The following is a 15,447-nucleotide window of genomic DNA, read 5'->3' on the forward strand; positions in this document are numbered from 1 at the left end:
TTAGTGATTTGGTTAGAAAGAGATAAAAGGAAATTTGATTTTATGTTATCATTGTTATGTTTAGCTATACATGGCACGCATTACTTTTTAAAAAAAATCATGCAGAGAAAGTTATACATAGGATATGAATTAACTATATGTCAAACCATAATCATGGAACTTCCATTAATGTGCTCATTTGTCCCAATCCAATCATGAGGGACTAGATGTTGTGAGCCACCTAATGTGCAAGTTTGAGATTCATTTCTTTGAAAACATAGGTCAACTAACCAAATGATTAAATCATGAAAGGAAAGTACATATGCATACAAAGTCATATCCTTAAACATGGCAGTTCCTCAACGTGATGAACTTTTGCTATATTGTTGGATCACGATAACATGGGTGTCTACTAAAGATAAAGGGTGAATCTAGCTAATAACAATATGTTTACATAACACATCTAAGCATTAATTTTCACCTATGATTTTTAGAGACCTCCCTAGAGGTGTATTTCTTCAAGAGTTATGTTGTACTATCTAGATGAATTATATAATGTTTACATAAAAATGTTTCTTAGTGTTTTCACTAAATGTACATAAGGTGGTGTAGCTTACTATAAGTTTGATAAACCTTCTTAGTCAACTAAGTGCATAAAATGGGAAGCTATTCAAACCTACATGCTAAGTGCTTCAAAGCAGGAAATTCTATCCATCGACTTCACTTTATCACCATAAAAATAATTACTTCTTTTACACACACACACACACACACACACACACCCCTTTGACTCTTTCTAACTCATTATGTTATCCCCACCCAATTTGCTTTTCTTTGCTTTTCACTAGTTGGACATCTATAGTATCTCAATATCTTTGTGAAATGTTTAAATTTATCCTCTTACATGTCTCATGGTGTGCTATCACTAGATAGAGCATTATAAAAACAAAAAAAATTGATTCTCAATCCGAAGCCATGGCCATCTTTTGAAGGGCTCTAAGGTGTTTTTGCAACAAAAGTTTTTGCTAGTGCACAAATCTTGTTCAAAGACCTAAGTTCTAAGTAAGAAATCTCATGAGTTCTTAAATAAAAATGGATCAATTATGTAGACTAGCATATTCCTTCCTACTTGTAAAAGAAAATTTTAAAGAGGCTAGTATCAAATACTCTTATTTTACATGTTTGAGGTTAAATGTGGCTCTCCAAACCTAATTTTGAGAAACGAATTCTTGTAGAGTGGGGAAATTATTTCAAAACCACTAAGTTTTGACAAGTTTGACATTAGTGTACCTTAGAACTCAAGCCTTACTCATGGGCATTTGCTTGGATAATAGAATCCAACTTGTATACAAAGGAATTGAATTACATCTATGTGTTTACAATGGATATGATGGTGGAATTAAGAATCAAGTTTTTCACCAATGTACTAGTACAGCATGCTTAGCTTGTGTGTTGTGCATTATGACAACCTAGGCTTTATTTTTAGGATAGTTTTATCGATAAACTTCAAGGCTTCTTAGTTCATCTACATGGAAGATTTATTGCTCAAGCCAATGCTAAGTATAAATTATATTTTGCTTATAATTTATCCACTCAAATGCGAATGTATTCCTGTTATATTGCAAAGCTGGTCATTGTTGTTATGCTTTGGTGATTTTGCATTATACTTGAGCATTGGGACATTGTGATACTTTTGTGAAGGTCATCACATGGTCAAAGTCTTGTTCATGGAACTACTGTGGTGCAACTTGTGCTATTTTCATGATGATATCTTCAAACCTTATGCTTAAAATATTAACAAAAGGTTGATGGAAGTAGGAAGATAAGTTGTAGAATATGTTCAGTAATTTATACCATTGCCTTGGTTTTTAAGTTTTAGATTGTGTAGTACTTGTTAACTAATCATGATATAATTCTACAAGAACTTTCAATATAAGTCTCCTATTTTTTCTTTACAATGGTGGGGAATCATGATATAATGTGGTTTATCACACATGCCAAAAGCAACTATGCATTTATGTGAAGTATGGAAATGGGTTCATGTGGTGATTGATGAGGGCATGATGGCCACATGCTACATTTGAAATGGTACATGTATATGTCACAAAATATATTGTCGGTTGGGGGTTGAAATATGGAAAGAGACCTAAACCATATAGAAGAATATTGTAAGAATTTCAAAAAGTTGGGCATCACTTATTATTAGCATCATTTACTTATATTATCATTATGAATCCCTTAGAATTGCATGTTGTAGATTGTAAAAGTTTGTGGAAGACAGAGGAAGATGTCAAGTTCTTTAATGCCAACTACTTCTAATAGTTCTTGTTGGATCCTCAAAGCAACTTGATGGTACCAAATGTTATAAGTACTTGTTGAAACGAGCCTAGGTAAGCATAAGGAGAGCATAAGAGAGTCCACTTGCAAGGGTGTACCATGTTAGGAAGGACACAGTACATATAATATGCCAATTGAGCTTGTGTTGTTTTGATTTGTGAGTAGATTCAATGACAATATTGCCTCCTCTTTGATTGTGTATCCTAAGTTGGCCATGTGTGACTTTAGTCTTAGATAAAGCTTGGCATATATGTAACTTAAGAAGCTTGAGGGTTAGGAATCTAACATTAAAAAACAGGTTACTAAGGAAGGGGGTACATGAATTAGTAGAAAGTAATATGGTTTGGCGAGAATCCATTAAGGAGACTAGCATAAAGTGAAAGTGAAGTACTGAGGCTTCACTATGGATTGGCATAAAGTATCAAATCTTTGGACATTATGGTTTAGAAAGTGAAACACTAAGGCTTCAATAATAATTATGGATTAAGGCTAAGGTAAAGTAGTATTATGGTTTGGTGATGGATGGGTTAACTATAATTAAGACTCAATTGGAACAAGGGTGGTGGACCCAGGAGATGGAGAACGCGTAGAGAGAGGGCCAGCTGGCGTTAATCACTATTGACTCCGCGCTTAGGCAGCCGCCATGGGCAAGGATTAAGGGCCGTAATGGTACTGATTAGACGTAACTAATCTATATAAACCCGCTAATTATACTGATCTTGCAAGAGGTAAGGGGCGCACAGGCGAGCAGTACACTGCAGGCAGTGAATTACGAGAGCTTAGAGCTCTCTCTCTCTCTCTCTCTCTCTCTCTCTCTCTCTCTCTCTCTCTCTCTCTCTCGCAACAATGAGCCGGCTCATCAGTATGCGGCCTAGTGTGATTATTCAGCCGGCTGCCTTAATCCTCACGATCTGCATCATGGATCGATATATAATTAATCATCATCATCAGCATGCGTTGATTCAATACTGTTACGGAATATCAGACATGAGCAGCTTCATGGAGGACTTCTACGTGAGCTCGGGCGCGCCCGCCGACCACGTCAGGCTGCATAACGACGCCAGCGGCCGTGTCCTTCAGCTCCTCTTAGACAAATCGTCCGGTATGTTATATATATATATATGTATATATGTATATATAACAATATAATCGCTCATTGTCGCATCTACATTTTGTTGTGATCAATTAGGAAGTGGTTAAAGTTCTAGATAAACTCCCACTATAATTCCCACATTGCTGATTGCCACAACAACTTGAGCTTCTACGAGGGAGGGACTCCACACCTAGCTAGGTTTGGGCGGCAAGCTACGGGTCCCCACCCTACCTAGCTAGTTAAGGGCAGCATGCTAGTGGCCCCCACCCCTACCCCAACCATATCTAGCTACATATGTAGCGCACCTCCTAAGGAGAAGCTCATGATGTCAATAACTTCTTATGAATCATCATGGTTAAGGGTGTAGGTAATCACTTGACTAATTTGAATGTTATGTAAATTATTTTGTGACAGCATCAGGTTTTGCTTCCAAGAGGAAATATTTATTTGGGAGCATCAACATGCGCATCAAGCTAGTCCCTGGAAACTCTGCTGGCACTGTCACCACCTATTACGTATGATGAATTCTCATTTGTGTGTGTGTGTGTGTGTGTGTGTGTACCAAATCATCCCCATTTTTTCCACATGCATGGGTTTCTTCCTCCAAGGCCTCTCTACACAACTAAATTCAACCTCCTCGTGGCTATTCAAATACAATAAAAATATTTTTTTAGTTGAGACATGTTTATGTATGTGTGTATATATGTGCATGCATACATACATACATACATACATATACACAAATACAGAAAAATGAGTAAATGTAAATTTGTGCATATGTATATACACATATGTCATTTACATTCACAAGTCTATCAAAGTAGACAATCCACAAAACTTCTCATGGCCTATGCAAAACTCCTTACCTTGGCATTACATTTTTCATTAGTGCTCTTTGACCCTTAGAACAAGCTATTGTAATGGCTAAGATGGACGCTTAGATGGAACTACATACATCAAGTTAATGAAAGTGCATCAAACCATGGGGCAATACTTCTCTCTATCCATGTCCCATTTGTGTTGAATCTTGGTTTCACCTTAGCATTTAGGCCCCATTTCTAAGATAATGGATAGATTATATACCACATTGGTGGGATAGGGCATGCATGTGATTGCTAATGGATTGAGTTTTCTCTCCAATCTAAAAACCCAATGTTTAGCTTAGTGTAGAGGGAAACAAAAAAGAAATGCATTGATTTGATTGATGAAAAATGAAGAAAAGTAGTGTGGATCCAAAATTCTTTATGTTGCACGTGTTTGGGAACTTGAAAGAGTGTAGGAGCTTGAAATGCCCAAATTTCTAGCACTCATGTAACATTACTTGGCAGTTGGCTTCCGAGACTAGTCACCATGATGAGTTGGACTTTGAGTTTCTTGGGAACCTTAGTGGAGAACCTTACATCCTCCAAACAAATGTATTTGCCAATGGTGTCGGTGGACGTGAACAAAGGATATACTTGTGGTTTGACCCTTCCAAAGCTTATCACACATATTCCTTCCTTTGGAACAAGGAACACATCATGTAACTTACCTATTTCCACTTATTTCTTTCAACATCATGCAAATTCATTGTAATGATGATTACTTCTTAGTATAAAATAATAACTAACAATACGGGATCTTGCCATGTAGCTTTTTTGTTGATGGTACCCCGATAAGGAAATTTGATAACAAGGAGATAGTAGGTTTGCCTTACCTCAACAAACAAGCCATGAGGGTATTTGCAAGCTTATGGAATGGTGAGAGTTGGGCCACAAGAGGTGGCCTTGTCAAGCTTGATTGGAAAGAAGCTCCTTTTATTGCCTCTTTTGCCTCATACACACTTGATGCTTGCACTGTAGATGATGGTGTTCACAACCTTGACAATGATCACATGCTCACCTATCCATGCCCTTCCCAAAAGACATGGTGGAACCAACCAAACTACTATTTTCTAGATACCCAACAACAAAAAAAACTGAAACGGGTCCAAGAAAAATTCATGATCTATAATTATTGCAGTGACACAAAGAGAAATCCCATCATGCCTCTCGAATGTAAGGATTAGTTTGATTGAAATAGAAGGAGGTTATCAAGAGTGATGTGGAAATACAGAATGACAATGTTTCAATGGTGAATGTATATTGTATAATTTCACTTACTATATATGTTATCGAACTAGTTTACAAGGACTCTATTAATTATTTTCATTTTGGTCAACCTTCCAAGTGTACATTTTATAAGAAAGCAAAAGTGTAACGTTCATTTTGCTACTCAATATTTTAACATTTACACACTCAATGGGATGATCAAGTATCTTTATTAGCATGAATAGCCATAACATCTTTCTAACCACATTGCAAAATAATGTCATGTTCATCGTTTATACTTGTCTCCACTTCATATAATAGAATTCACGAAAAGTAGAACCATGCTAGCAATTATTTAAGTCACACTAAGTGGTTGCATAGATATATTTCTAATAAGACTTAAGTGTTTACTTAAAGTACAATACAAAGGAACATCTCTCTCACTTTTGAAAAGCCCTTGCTATTATTTTTATCACTTATTTGATTTAGGGCTACAAATGTTTAGACTAGGGTTATAGATGGTATCAATATTCGAATTGTGATTAACATTTGCAAAAGAATGGCATTAGTTTTGACTCTTACTTGATTCCCCTTTATACAAGAAACTATAGAAAGGATTAATCATTCGTACTTGCCAATCCTTGGAAAATTGAGCATGTCACTATCATCATTTAGAGATGAGTAAATCATCTAATGGCTAGTATGGAGGTATACCATCAATTCGGTATTGGTTACATCCCCAATGCACATGATTGGAATATGAACCTAGTCGACAAATTACAATAGGTTAATGACAAATCACACACTCTATACTTCTCTCTCCACACTAAGAATCTACATGTGTATGGGCACCCTCATCTTATAAATTATAAGATGAAGAGTTACATTAAAAGGCAAACATGAATACAAATGGATAAACATTCCAATAGTAGAGCACCAAACCCTAGTAAAATCAATAGCATTCTCTCTCCACTCCAAGAGTCTACAAGTGTATGAATACTCTATTTTTATATGTAAAAGGTGGGAAGATAATTAAGCTACCCAACAATCAAATAACCATAGAAATGTCATTGTCATAAATTAGGTTGAATTTCACAAGTTGACTTTGTGAAATGAAAGTGTTCAAAACCCTCTCTCAAACTAGTAGGTATGTAAAGGGTACACTCAAGTTGCATGATGTCTACTTCGATGTGGTCAAGAGTGAATATGCCTCCTAAGGGGAAGTCCTCTAATAGCATGATCCTTACTTGAAGTTGAAGTAGGCTAATTAGTCACACTAGGCATTTTTGTACTAGTTAGGATGAGACCATGTTAACATATATTGTGACATTCATCTCACATGCACCACCATTGATAATATTGAAGTTTGATGAAATAGTCCAATAGTTTTACATGAAAATGATCACTAACCCCTAATGCACGTGCATTGGTCATTTCACCCTACATAGAAGTTCTCCCATGGAAAGTTCCCTCTTAATTTGAACTAGTCAAAATAAGCTATGTTGCACCTCATGTGGCCATATAAGCTTCACAAATAGCTATTCACAGTAAATAGACTCTTTGAATAGAGCATAGCCCTTCATTAAGTCCTTGCATTTAATATCATAAGGAAAAATCATGTTAAATGTCTTCTCATGAGCTTAGAGCTAAACAAAATGTCTAAGATCATATGCCCCAAGTTTTTTTTGTCCATAAACATCTTTCAAATCAGAGCAACATAATGTATTCAAATGCATGTAAATTAATTAAAAAACGAGCCTCACTTTTTGATTTGTGATATTTTCTTTTATTTTAGGAGATATGTAACAAATAGACAACTTAGGATTGGCGGTAATTCATTTCAAAATGTGTGGATGTATTTTCTAGCATCTTAATGCCAAGTTTTATTGAATTGTTTTAGTCTTTTTTCTCATTTGTGCCATCCCAAACCATGTACGTGAATGCTTTTGGTCAGCAAGTTTGTCACAAGGTATCTGAGAGATTCTTATCAATACCAATAGTGAAAAGACTACAAGGAATTAGGCTAGTAGATGGACAACTAAATGTAGTTAATGAACTATAAAACAAACCTTACACATGCATCTATATGGGTGGTTACATTTGTGTGAACCGACACATCTCTATACATGTGGTCATATTGAATCTTAAAGGCGTTATTAGCCACACTATTACATGCCCATATAAATGGTATTAAAAAATCCAGGAAGTTGCTGATTGTAGAATTTTGTAGCTAGCATATCCTTGGTATTTTTTCTTTAATTTTTCCCATAAGAAACCTTGAATAAAATGTAATAATAAAACTTAAAATTATCAAAATGATATAGAAAAAGCTATTTAATTGTATGTTTGTGAAAGAATATATATTTTAAATCCACATTTGGCTAAAAGATTTATTAGATGTACGTTGTTAAAGCGAGCAGTAATCGAAGACAAGCCTCTCTCACAACCTGATAACGAGACGTTAAGGAGTGCTGATTAAGGAGTGCTGATTAAGGAGATGTTCAACTCAAAATGGAAATTTTAAATTTTTCACAAACACAATTTAGCCAACACATAAACAAACAATTATGCCTCTTGTAGCTCAAGTACGCCTAAAATCAAACTCCAAGTAGAGCAATTGACAAGCTTCAAAACCAAATACTTGAGTTTGGAACAAAACACAAACACTTTGTACCTCTTTGGGGTTGTTACAATTCTTCGAGCCTTCAACATCCAAATTTTGCAAGCTCGATCAACACACACAAAGTTCCATACACTAGTATGGGTCCTCCACTCTCTTCACTCACAAGAGAAAAATCTAGATTGTCAATGGAAGGGCAAGGGCCCCTAACACTTCTATCCCTCCTCTTTATATAGGTTTTAGGCTTGTGAAACATTGTGTTGTGATTTTTTTTAAAAAAAATTTATGCCTTTCGATCATTTTAGCCGTTTATAAGGCTTTCATAAACCTTTTTTCATTGTGAGCCAAAAGCTTCCGATCCATTAAAGTTTATAAGCTTTACAAAAAGCTGTTAAAATCTTTTCATTCCTTTTTCCACCTTACTACATGCTTGCTTCATTTTAAGCTTTTCAAAGTATCTGCAAACCTTCCTGTCATGATCTTGAAGATGTTGTCAATTTATGCCGAAAGCATATGCTCTAACATCGTCCTAAGAATATGAAGTATGTCTTCATCAAATAGTATTGCATCATCAATATGCCTTTGTACAGATCCATTTGAAAGAGACAATAGTTGCTTCACACTTTACATACGACTGACTAAATCTTCTTATCATTATTTATTCAATCCTCGAGCTCAGCACTGCACTTCCATTATTTTGCCCATTGTTGTTTTGTTATGGTTGTGATGGTGTTTGATGCTAATATCAATGACACTAGGACTTCCAACATCTAAAGAGACCTAATTCATTTCTAGTTCCTTGTCTATATCCATAGCATTGTCCTGCTAAATGAAGTGAGCAAAACTGACATTCTACTACAATAGTGCAGGTAAAGCTTTTCACTAATTTAGTATGGTGATAGAGTGGCAACTCGGAAATGGATTTCATCAAGTTGGCAAATTATACTTGCAAAATCTTATTGCGACAAAAATACTCTTTGAACCACTTTTAACTTGGCTACTTAGGACCTCCCATCGATCTATTGATGACAAATTAGTAGCACTTATAAAAGTTGGGGTGCTCACATTGTAATGTTGATTACTTATTTCAAATGTCCAAGGTCCATCTTACTCAAATGGTTTTGTGCTTCTTAAAAATTCTCCAATGTGGAATCAAGCATCCTGACTATGCAACCTCCACATCACTACCAGCAAACTTTCGAACAAGACTCATTGAATTATTAAAAGTATGTATGAAGTTAAGCTTTGATGTATGCATTATATCAAATCCATCTTGCATTAAGGACTCCACATGTATGTGATAAGTTATATCCCTTTTAGCACCAAAGCATGACATGAGTTGGGAATCGGGCATGTCATCAGTTTCAGGAGCCTCATCATCAAAGAAATTTCCTTCTGATGGTCCTATAGCTTTGTCACTCTACCCCAGTTCATTGCCTTTATCGGTGCATTCTGTCACAATATCTAGCAAGCTTTCATATACATCCTTTTACCAACTTCAAACCCCCCATTTTGTGAAACTCCATGATTTCCATAAGATGGTACAAAAAACTTTGGAATGTGTACAAGCAACCCTTATGTTGTTGCTTTCTCTTAAGCTCATAGACAATATGCATGGGCAATTCATAATCAAGGTGTTTCCATCTCCATAATAGTCATCCTTGAGCATGTGAATTACTTCAAACTCACTTAGCACTCCATCATATAACACCCTTTCAATATTTAAGCCTTGTGTATATATGAAGACCCATAGCTCCCTTTGCTGATACAACCACCCTAAGTTTTGCAAAGCTAATAAAATGATCTCACGCAACTAATCTCAATAAGTGCTAATTCACAATGAGCACTTTGATGCTTCCAAATACCTTCCTTTACTCCAAACTTGTCATTGATATATCCTCCAATTTTTGTTTCCTTCATAGCACCTTTTTGGTCGTCATGCTTTCGATTGATATAATGAACTCTTTTGGTTGTCATGCTTTCAATTTTCATGCAATCTGATCTAGTAGAAACATGCTTCGAAAGTATAATTCATGCTCAACTATACATAAGATTTAAGAAGAAATGCAAATTTGGATCCATGCGATGCAATCAAATAAGCAATGCTCCACACAAAATAAAATGGATGCACTAAAAAATAATGCCTAGCCTATCTACACGTGCGTGTGCATCATGCAAAATGCAAACACAATTCCTTGTTTTAATTACAATCCTTAACCTCACCTCTCAACACTCCACAACAAGAAGAAATGTTGTACTCTACTCTACCCACCCAAAATCTCACAATCACTCAAGAAAATAATGGTCTTCAAGATGTTGGCCAAGGAAAATAATCAATCTCACAATTGGCAGTGTCCTTCACGACCCTCAAAATCTTCCAACCACCTTTCCCACTCAACCAAAGATTCCTAGTTTGGTGATGAAAATCCCAACTCTCGTGCATACTCAATGAAAGGTGCTCTCTCAAGTGCGTGTGCAACTAAGATTTACTACATATAGCTGCAGCAAGCCTCATGCCATGCTAGTGCTCAATAATGGTGCAAAACATGCATCAATCCAACCCTTGGCATGGAAGTGTTTGATAAAATTAGGAAACGACCCCCGAATGCAGTGCATCAAACAAGTGCACCATGAAATGCTCGTGAACCCATAATCCATGTGATGTGCAAGATGAACTACTATCAAAATATATATTTTCCCTCTTGAAGTATGCGGTAATGGACCAATTGCATCTATTCTCCATTTTTCAAAAAAGTCATCAGCAAGAATTGTTTTTTCTTATTTTTGGTTTTAATATTTTCTTACTCATTCTTTGCTATTCATGACAAAATTCACACCAGTGATTGACATATTTATGAACATTTGGTGACATATATCCTTCAGTTAGAATTTTTTGAAGAGTTATTTTTAAGAATAAGGTCCTCCACATGCCCCCTCATGATTTCTTTCAAGAATATGATATATTTCTTCTTTCTGAGGTACTCTTCTCAAGATTAAATCTACTCCTTTAGCATAAAGAACATCACTCACTAACTTTTACCTTCTTGCTCTTCTCAAAAACCCATATTTCTTATCTTTAGGGACACTAAGTAGTACTTTCCTAGTTAAGAGAATTTATTCTTCCGATTCAAGAGTTTCTCTTCCTCTATAAAGAGGAAAAACTCCTTTCATGACAAATACTTGACAATTTGCTTCTTGAGCTGCATTATGGGCTTCTTGATTTTCTTCTTTGGATATATGTTTCAAACTCCAAACCTCAAACTGATTTATATCTCTTCAAATTCTATTACATATTCTCTTAAGTTTGGTATTCTTGATCTACTAGACTCCAAGGATTTTCTTTACTAATAGTAGAGCATCACCTCTAATCCTCAATCTTCGAATTTCCATTCTTCAACAAAGTATGATAGCTACTTGCAAGAGGGTATGTATTTAGCTTCATTGTTGCTAGTTTCCTCTAGTTTAACAGTTTCTTTTCTTATCAACTTTCCATGTGGATCATAAATTACACTTCCTCCTAATGATGCTTGATGTGCTTTACGATATGATCCATCAAAATACACCAAAGTAAGTTTTCAATTTCTAGTTTCACTTCTTCTTTATCACCAAATTTTCCTTTTAGCAAGAATGAACTTCCTCTATAGGTCAAAAGATTTGCTATTGTAGCCCTAGTTGAGTCCTCAACTTGAAACTTATATTGAAATTCCTCAAGTTCAACAATCTATTTCATAACTCTCCTCTAGAGATTTGAGTTTTTCACTAACTATGGCAATAGTGTATAGCTTGTCAAAATTGTAAAATCTTTTGGTAGCAAATACCTCCTAAACTTTTTGCAAGAAAATATTACACTAATCATTACTAATTCAATTTCAATATATGTTCTTTCTATTTGCATCTTCACTCGACTTGCCAAAAAGATAAGTCTCATGTATCGAGAATTCATTCATTGTTGCATAAGGATTGCTCCAATAGCATCTTCTCCAACTGATGGAGTCACCAAAAATTCCCTTTTCCAATCAGGTGCTTGGACTGATAATGAATGCCCTACAATTTCCTTAACTTGTTGAAATACTTTCTTAGCCTCCTATACTATCCACTCTAAAGGATCTTTCTTGGCTACCATCTACAATAATGGATAGAGAAACTGAGATGCCAAAGGTATGAATATTGATAGATATCTTACCTTATGAATGAAATTCATAAGCTCTTTTGTATTTGTAAGTGATACTAAGGTAATTAGAGCTTTCACTTTTTCAAGATCAGACTCAATTCCATTTTCTTAAACCACATGACCAAGAAGTTTCACTTTTGATTGAGCTATCTTGTATTTTTTTGGATTTAATTGATAGTCATAATTATCCAATCTTTCAAACACTTTGTCAAGTTTCTCACAATGTTCTAGTCTTGTACTATGAACATAAATATCATCAATGAAATCTCTAACAAACTTCCCTAGGAAAGAAGCTAACACTTTTCTTTTCCTTCCTTGATACCAAGTCAATCCATTGTTGGGGGTAAAGGCACCTCTGCCTAGCCACCCATGTATTACTACACTAACAGTACGTGCCACTACACAATGCAGGTAGCAGGCGCCCGTCATAGTCACTTATTCTTTATTCTTTTAGTGACAGTTTGAATAAAGGAAGGCCTGGCCACACATTGTGGTTGTTGGAGTTCCCACTTTTGAGTCTCTCTCTCTCTCTCTCGCTCTTGCTCTCCATCCGCCATAGCTCTCACCGCCAATCTTCTTCCTCCTAGGCTCTACTTCCCTTTCAACTTGTATCAGAGCAAAGGCATTGGAGCTTACCCAGCATTCTCTTCAACCCATATTTGAAGAGCTTTAACTCAAGCTTTAATGGCAGCCATGGCACCTTCATTTGCAGATATGTTTTGATCTCTTGCCTCCTCCCCGATCTTATGGCCTTCATTCGGCACCTTACAGGGCTGCATAGGAGTCCCCCTAATCATTGCCAAGTGCTCAGTAGCACTGTTGAAGACCCCCCAAGCCCCAGGAGTAGCTAGCACCCCCCAAGCCCCAGGAGTAGCTAGCACAAAATGCAATGCATTTTTAGGGGTTTGGGCTGATCCACTTCTGGCATTTCTAGCTACTTCCCCAGCTTCCCAGCATTGTTTGCAACCTTCACAATCATCTTCGGACTCCCCGGCATTGGTTCTTGCCTCCCGGTGATCCATACGAGTGCTTCCACCTTCATCCATTGCTGTATACACAGTCCCATGACCTGTCAAAAACAGGGCAGCACTTGACATTTGATGTTTGATGCTTCTTGGCATTGCCTGTTTGATGCCTATTGATGCCCGATGATGCCCCGATGTTATGGGATGCTATGTCTATGATTTGGGACTGATTTGAAGCAAATTTGGGCATCGATTGAGCTTCATCTTACAATAAATATGCTGCTGTAATACAATGAGCTGAAGCTCATTTACTTGGTGTATGCATTGGTTCTTGGATATGGGATGCTTACTGGAGATTTGAATGATCATAGAGATGTATTTGGAGATTGTCAAATGCTTCTTTTTGGTTCCAAAATGCTTTTGACCTTGGATTAGGCTCCGTCTTGGTCGTCATTCATTGGCATTTGGATTGAATTGGCATGATTTTGACCAGTTTATACCTATTGTCACTGCTTGATATTTAGGCCTCTTGCATTTATGCTTTGGTGAGATATGGTTGTCACTTGGTTTGCCCATACATGACAGCCACTTGGAGCTTCATCTTTGGATGTATTTGAGCATTTTGGGCCTACTGGGCATTACATTTGGTTGTCAATTACGTGCTATTTGCATGCTTTCAAGCTTATGCTTTATGAGTCTGAGATAGCTTGGGATTTATGCTCTAGATGTATCCTACTGGGATTTGGAATGTCTGATGATATGTACTCGATGTATTTAAGTGTTGCTTGCTCTCTTTGCATCTGATTTTACTTCCAGTGGGAGCCTCTTGGAATATTTAGATGTACACAAAGTTTTACTTACACTTGAGCTTGAGCTTGTGGAACAGTTACATGCATTTGCTCTCTTGAGAGCTTCATGTCTGCAATTAGTTTGTAGTGGGCTGATTTGATACACCTATTGGGGTAGGCACCTATCTCTATCACATGTTTGTCAGTTTTGTATGCATCTTGGATGGTTATGCATTGAGCTTCTTGCTCTATCAGTTATGCTTGTGCATGGTCTCTTCTCTTACCCCGAGACCCATTACATGCATGACTTCTAAACATATGAGATGTATCTTGCCTGATAGGTTATTGGTTTGACAGTTCGTGGTACCTTCTTGCCCCCTAATACTCACTGTTGGATGTATCTTGCTATCTAGCAGTTGGAGTGACATATGTATCAGTGATTGCTTCACTTTGGGATAATTTTACATATTGCTGTAATTTATTCCAGCAAGCTTAAATCTGCAGATTTCGAGCACTTGTATGAGGGCAATGCTTATTGTTTGATGTTATCTTGGTCATATTTGGTGGACAATTGGTTCTCTTAGTGATATCCACTCTTTCAGCCAGTTTTAGTAGTAGTTTTAGTGCATTTTCTACTAATTACAGTAACCTCTAATTTTTCATTTTTGCTTTGATTTGGGACAATATGGCTGGTCATCTGAAAGACACAGCTCTCTTTAACATTAGCAAGTTGGATGCTGCCAACTATGGGTATTGGAAGTCCCAGATATGGCAGGTTTTGGTGCAGAATTTGCAAATTAAACCCTTGTGTTTCAAGGGTGTCAAACTCAAGGATATGGATGATGATGTTTGGATGGAAGTTGATGAGCTATGCAAGTCTACCATTATCCTATCACTCTCAGAAGAGGTCCATCATAATGTTGTTGAAGATGAGAATTAGAGTGCATGGGACTTATGGGAGAAGATTTAGGAGCTTTATGTGTAGCAGAGTCCTGTGTCACAGATGTATTGGCTAAAGCAGTTAATGAACCTTTCCATGAAGGAGGGGACATCCCTATCACCTCATTTCAGCCAGTTTCATGCTATCATGAAGAATCTGTTGTCACTGGGTATTGAGTTCAAAGACAATTTGCACCCGTTGTTTCTGCTTAGCACCTTGCTTGAATCATGGGATGTCTTTCATACTGCCATATGCACGAACAAGCTTGATGGGATAAAAATCAACGATATTGAGATTGCTTTATTGACTAAGGAAATCAACAAGAGAAACAATGGTGCTTTCTTCACATGCATTGACTGTTAGAGGTGGTAGACATGGCAGGCATGATCATGATCATAAGGGCAAGGACTCTCAGAAGTCCAAGTCAAAGTCACGTGGCCATAGTAAATCCCATGAACAGAAGTCTGATCTTACCTGTCATTAAT

At 36.7% G+C, this 15,447-nt stretch overlaps 1 protein-coding gene across 2 annotated transcripts; it reads left to right on the forward strand.

Moving 5' to 3' along the window:
- The first annotated feature begins 3,030 nt into the window (after nucleotides 1–3,030).
- On the forward strand, nucleotides 3,031–5,654 carry LOC148013147 (xyloglucan endotransglucosylase protein 7-like). Of its 2 annotated transcripts, XM_087668168.1 has the most exons (5): nucleotides 3,031–3,418; nucleotides 3,824–3,924; nucleotides 4,738–4,931; nucleotides 5,042–5,148; nucleotides 5,251–5,654. In XM_087668168.1, the coding sequence occupies exons 1-5, from the start codon at nucleotides 3,163–3,165 to the stop codon at nucleotides 5,454–5,456; spliced, it is 864 nt and encodes a 287-aa protein (XP_087524294.1). In that variant the 5' UTR covers nucleotides 3,031–3,162; the 3' UTR covers nucleotides 5,457–5,654. The 2 variants fall into 2 exon arrangements, with proteins under 2 accessions (XP_087524294.1, XP_087524293.1); XM_087668167.1 differs by having other exon boundaries at nucleotides 3,034–3,418; nucleotides 5,042–5,649.
- Nucleotides 5,655–15,447: the final 9,793 nt, after the last annotated feature.

Source organism: Lygodium microphyllum, chromosome 26 (genome assembly GCF_053477565.2).
Source record: "Lygodium microphyllum isolate KBCC chromosome 26, Lygodium_microphyllum_v1.1.10, whole genome shotgun sequence".
Taxonomy (NCBI): Eukaryota; Viridiplantae; Streptophyta; class Polypodiopsida; order Schizaeales; family Lygodiaceae; genus Lygodium; species Lygodium microphyllum.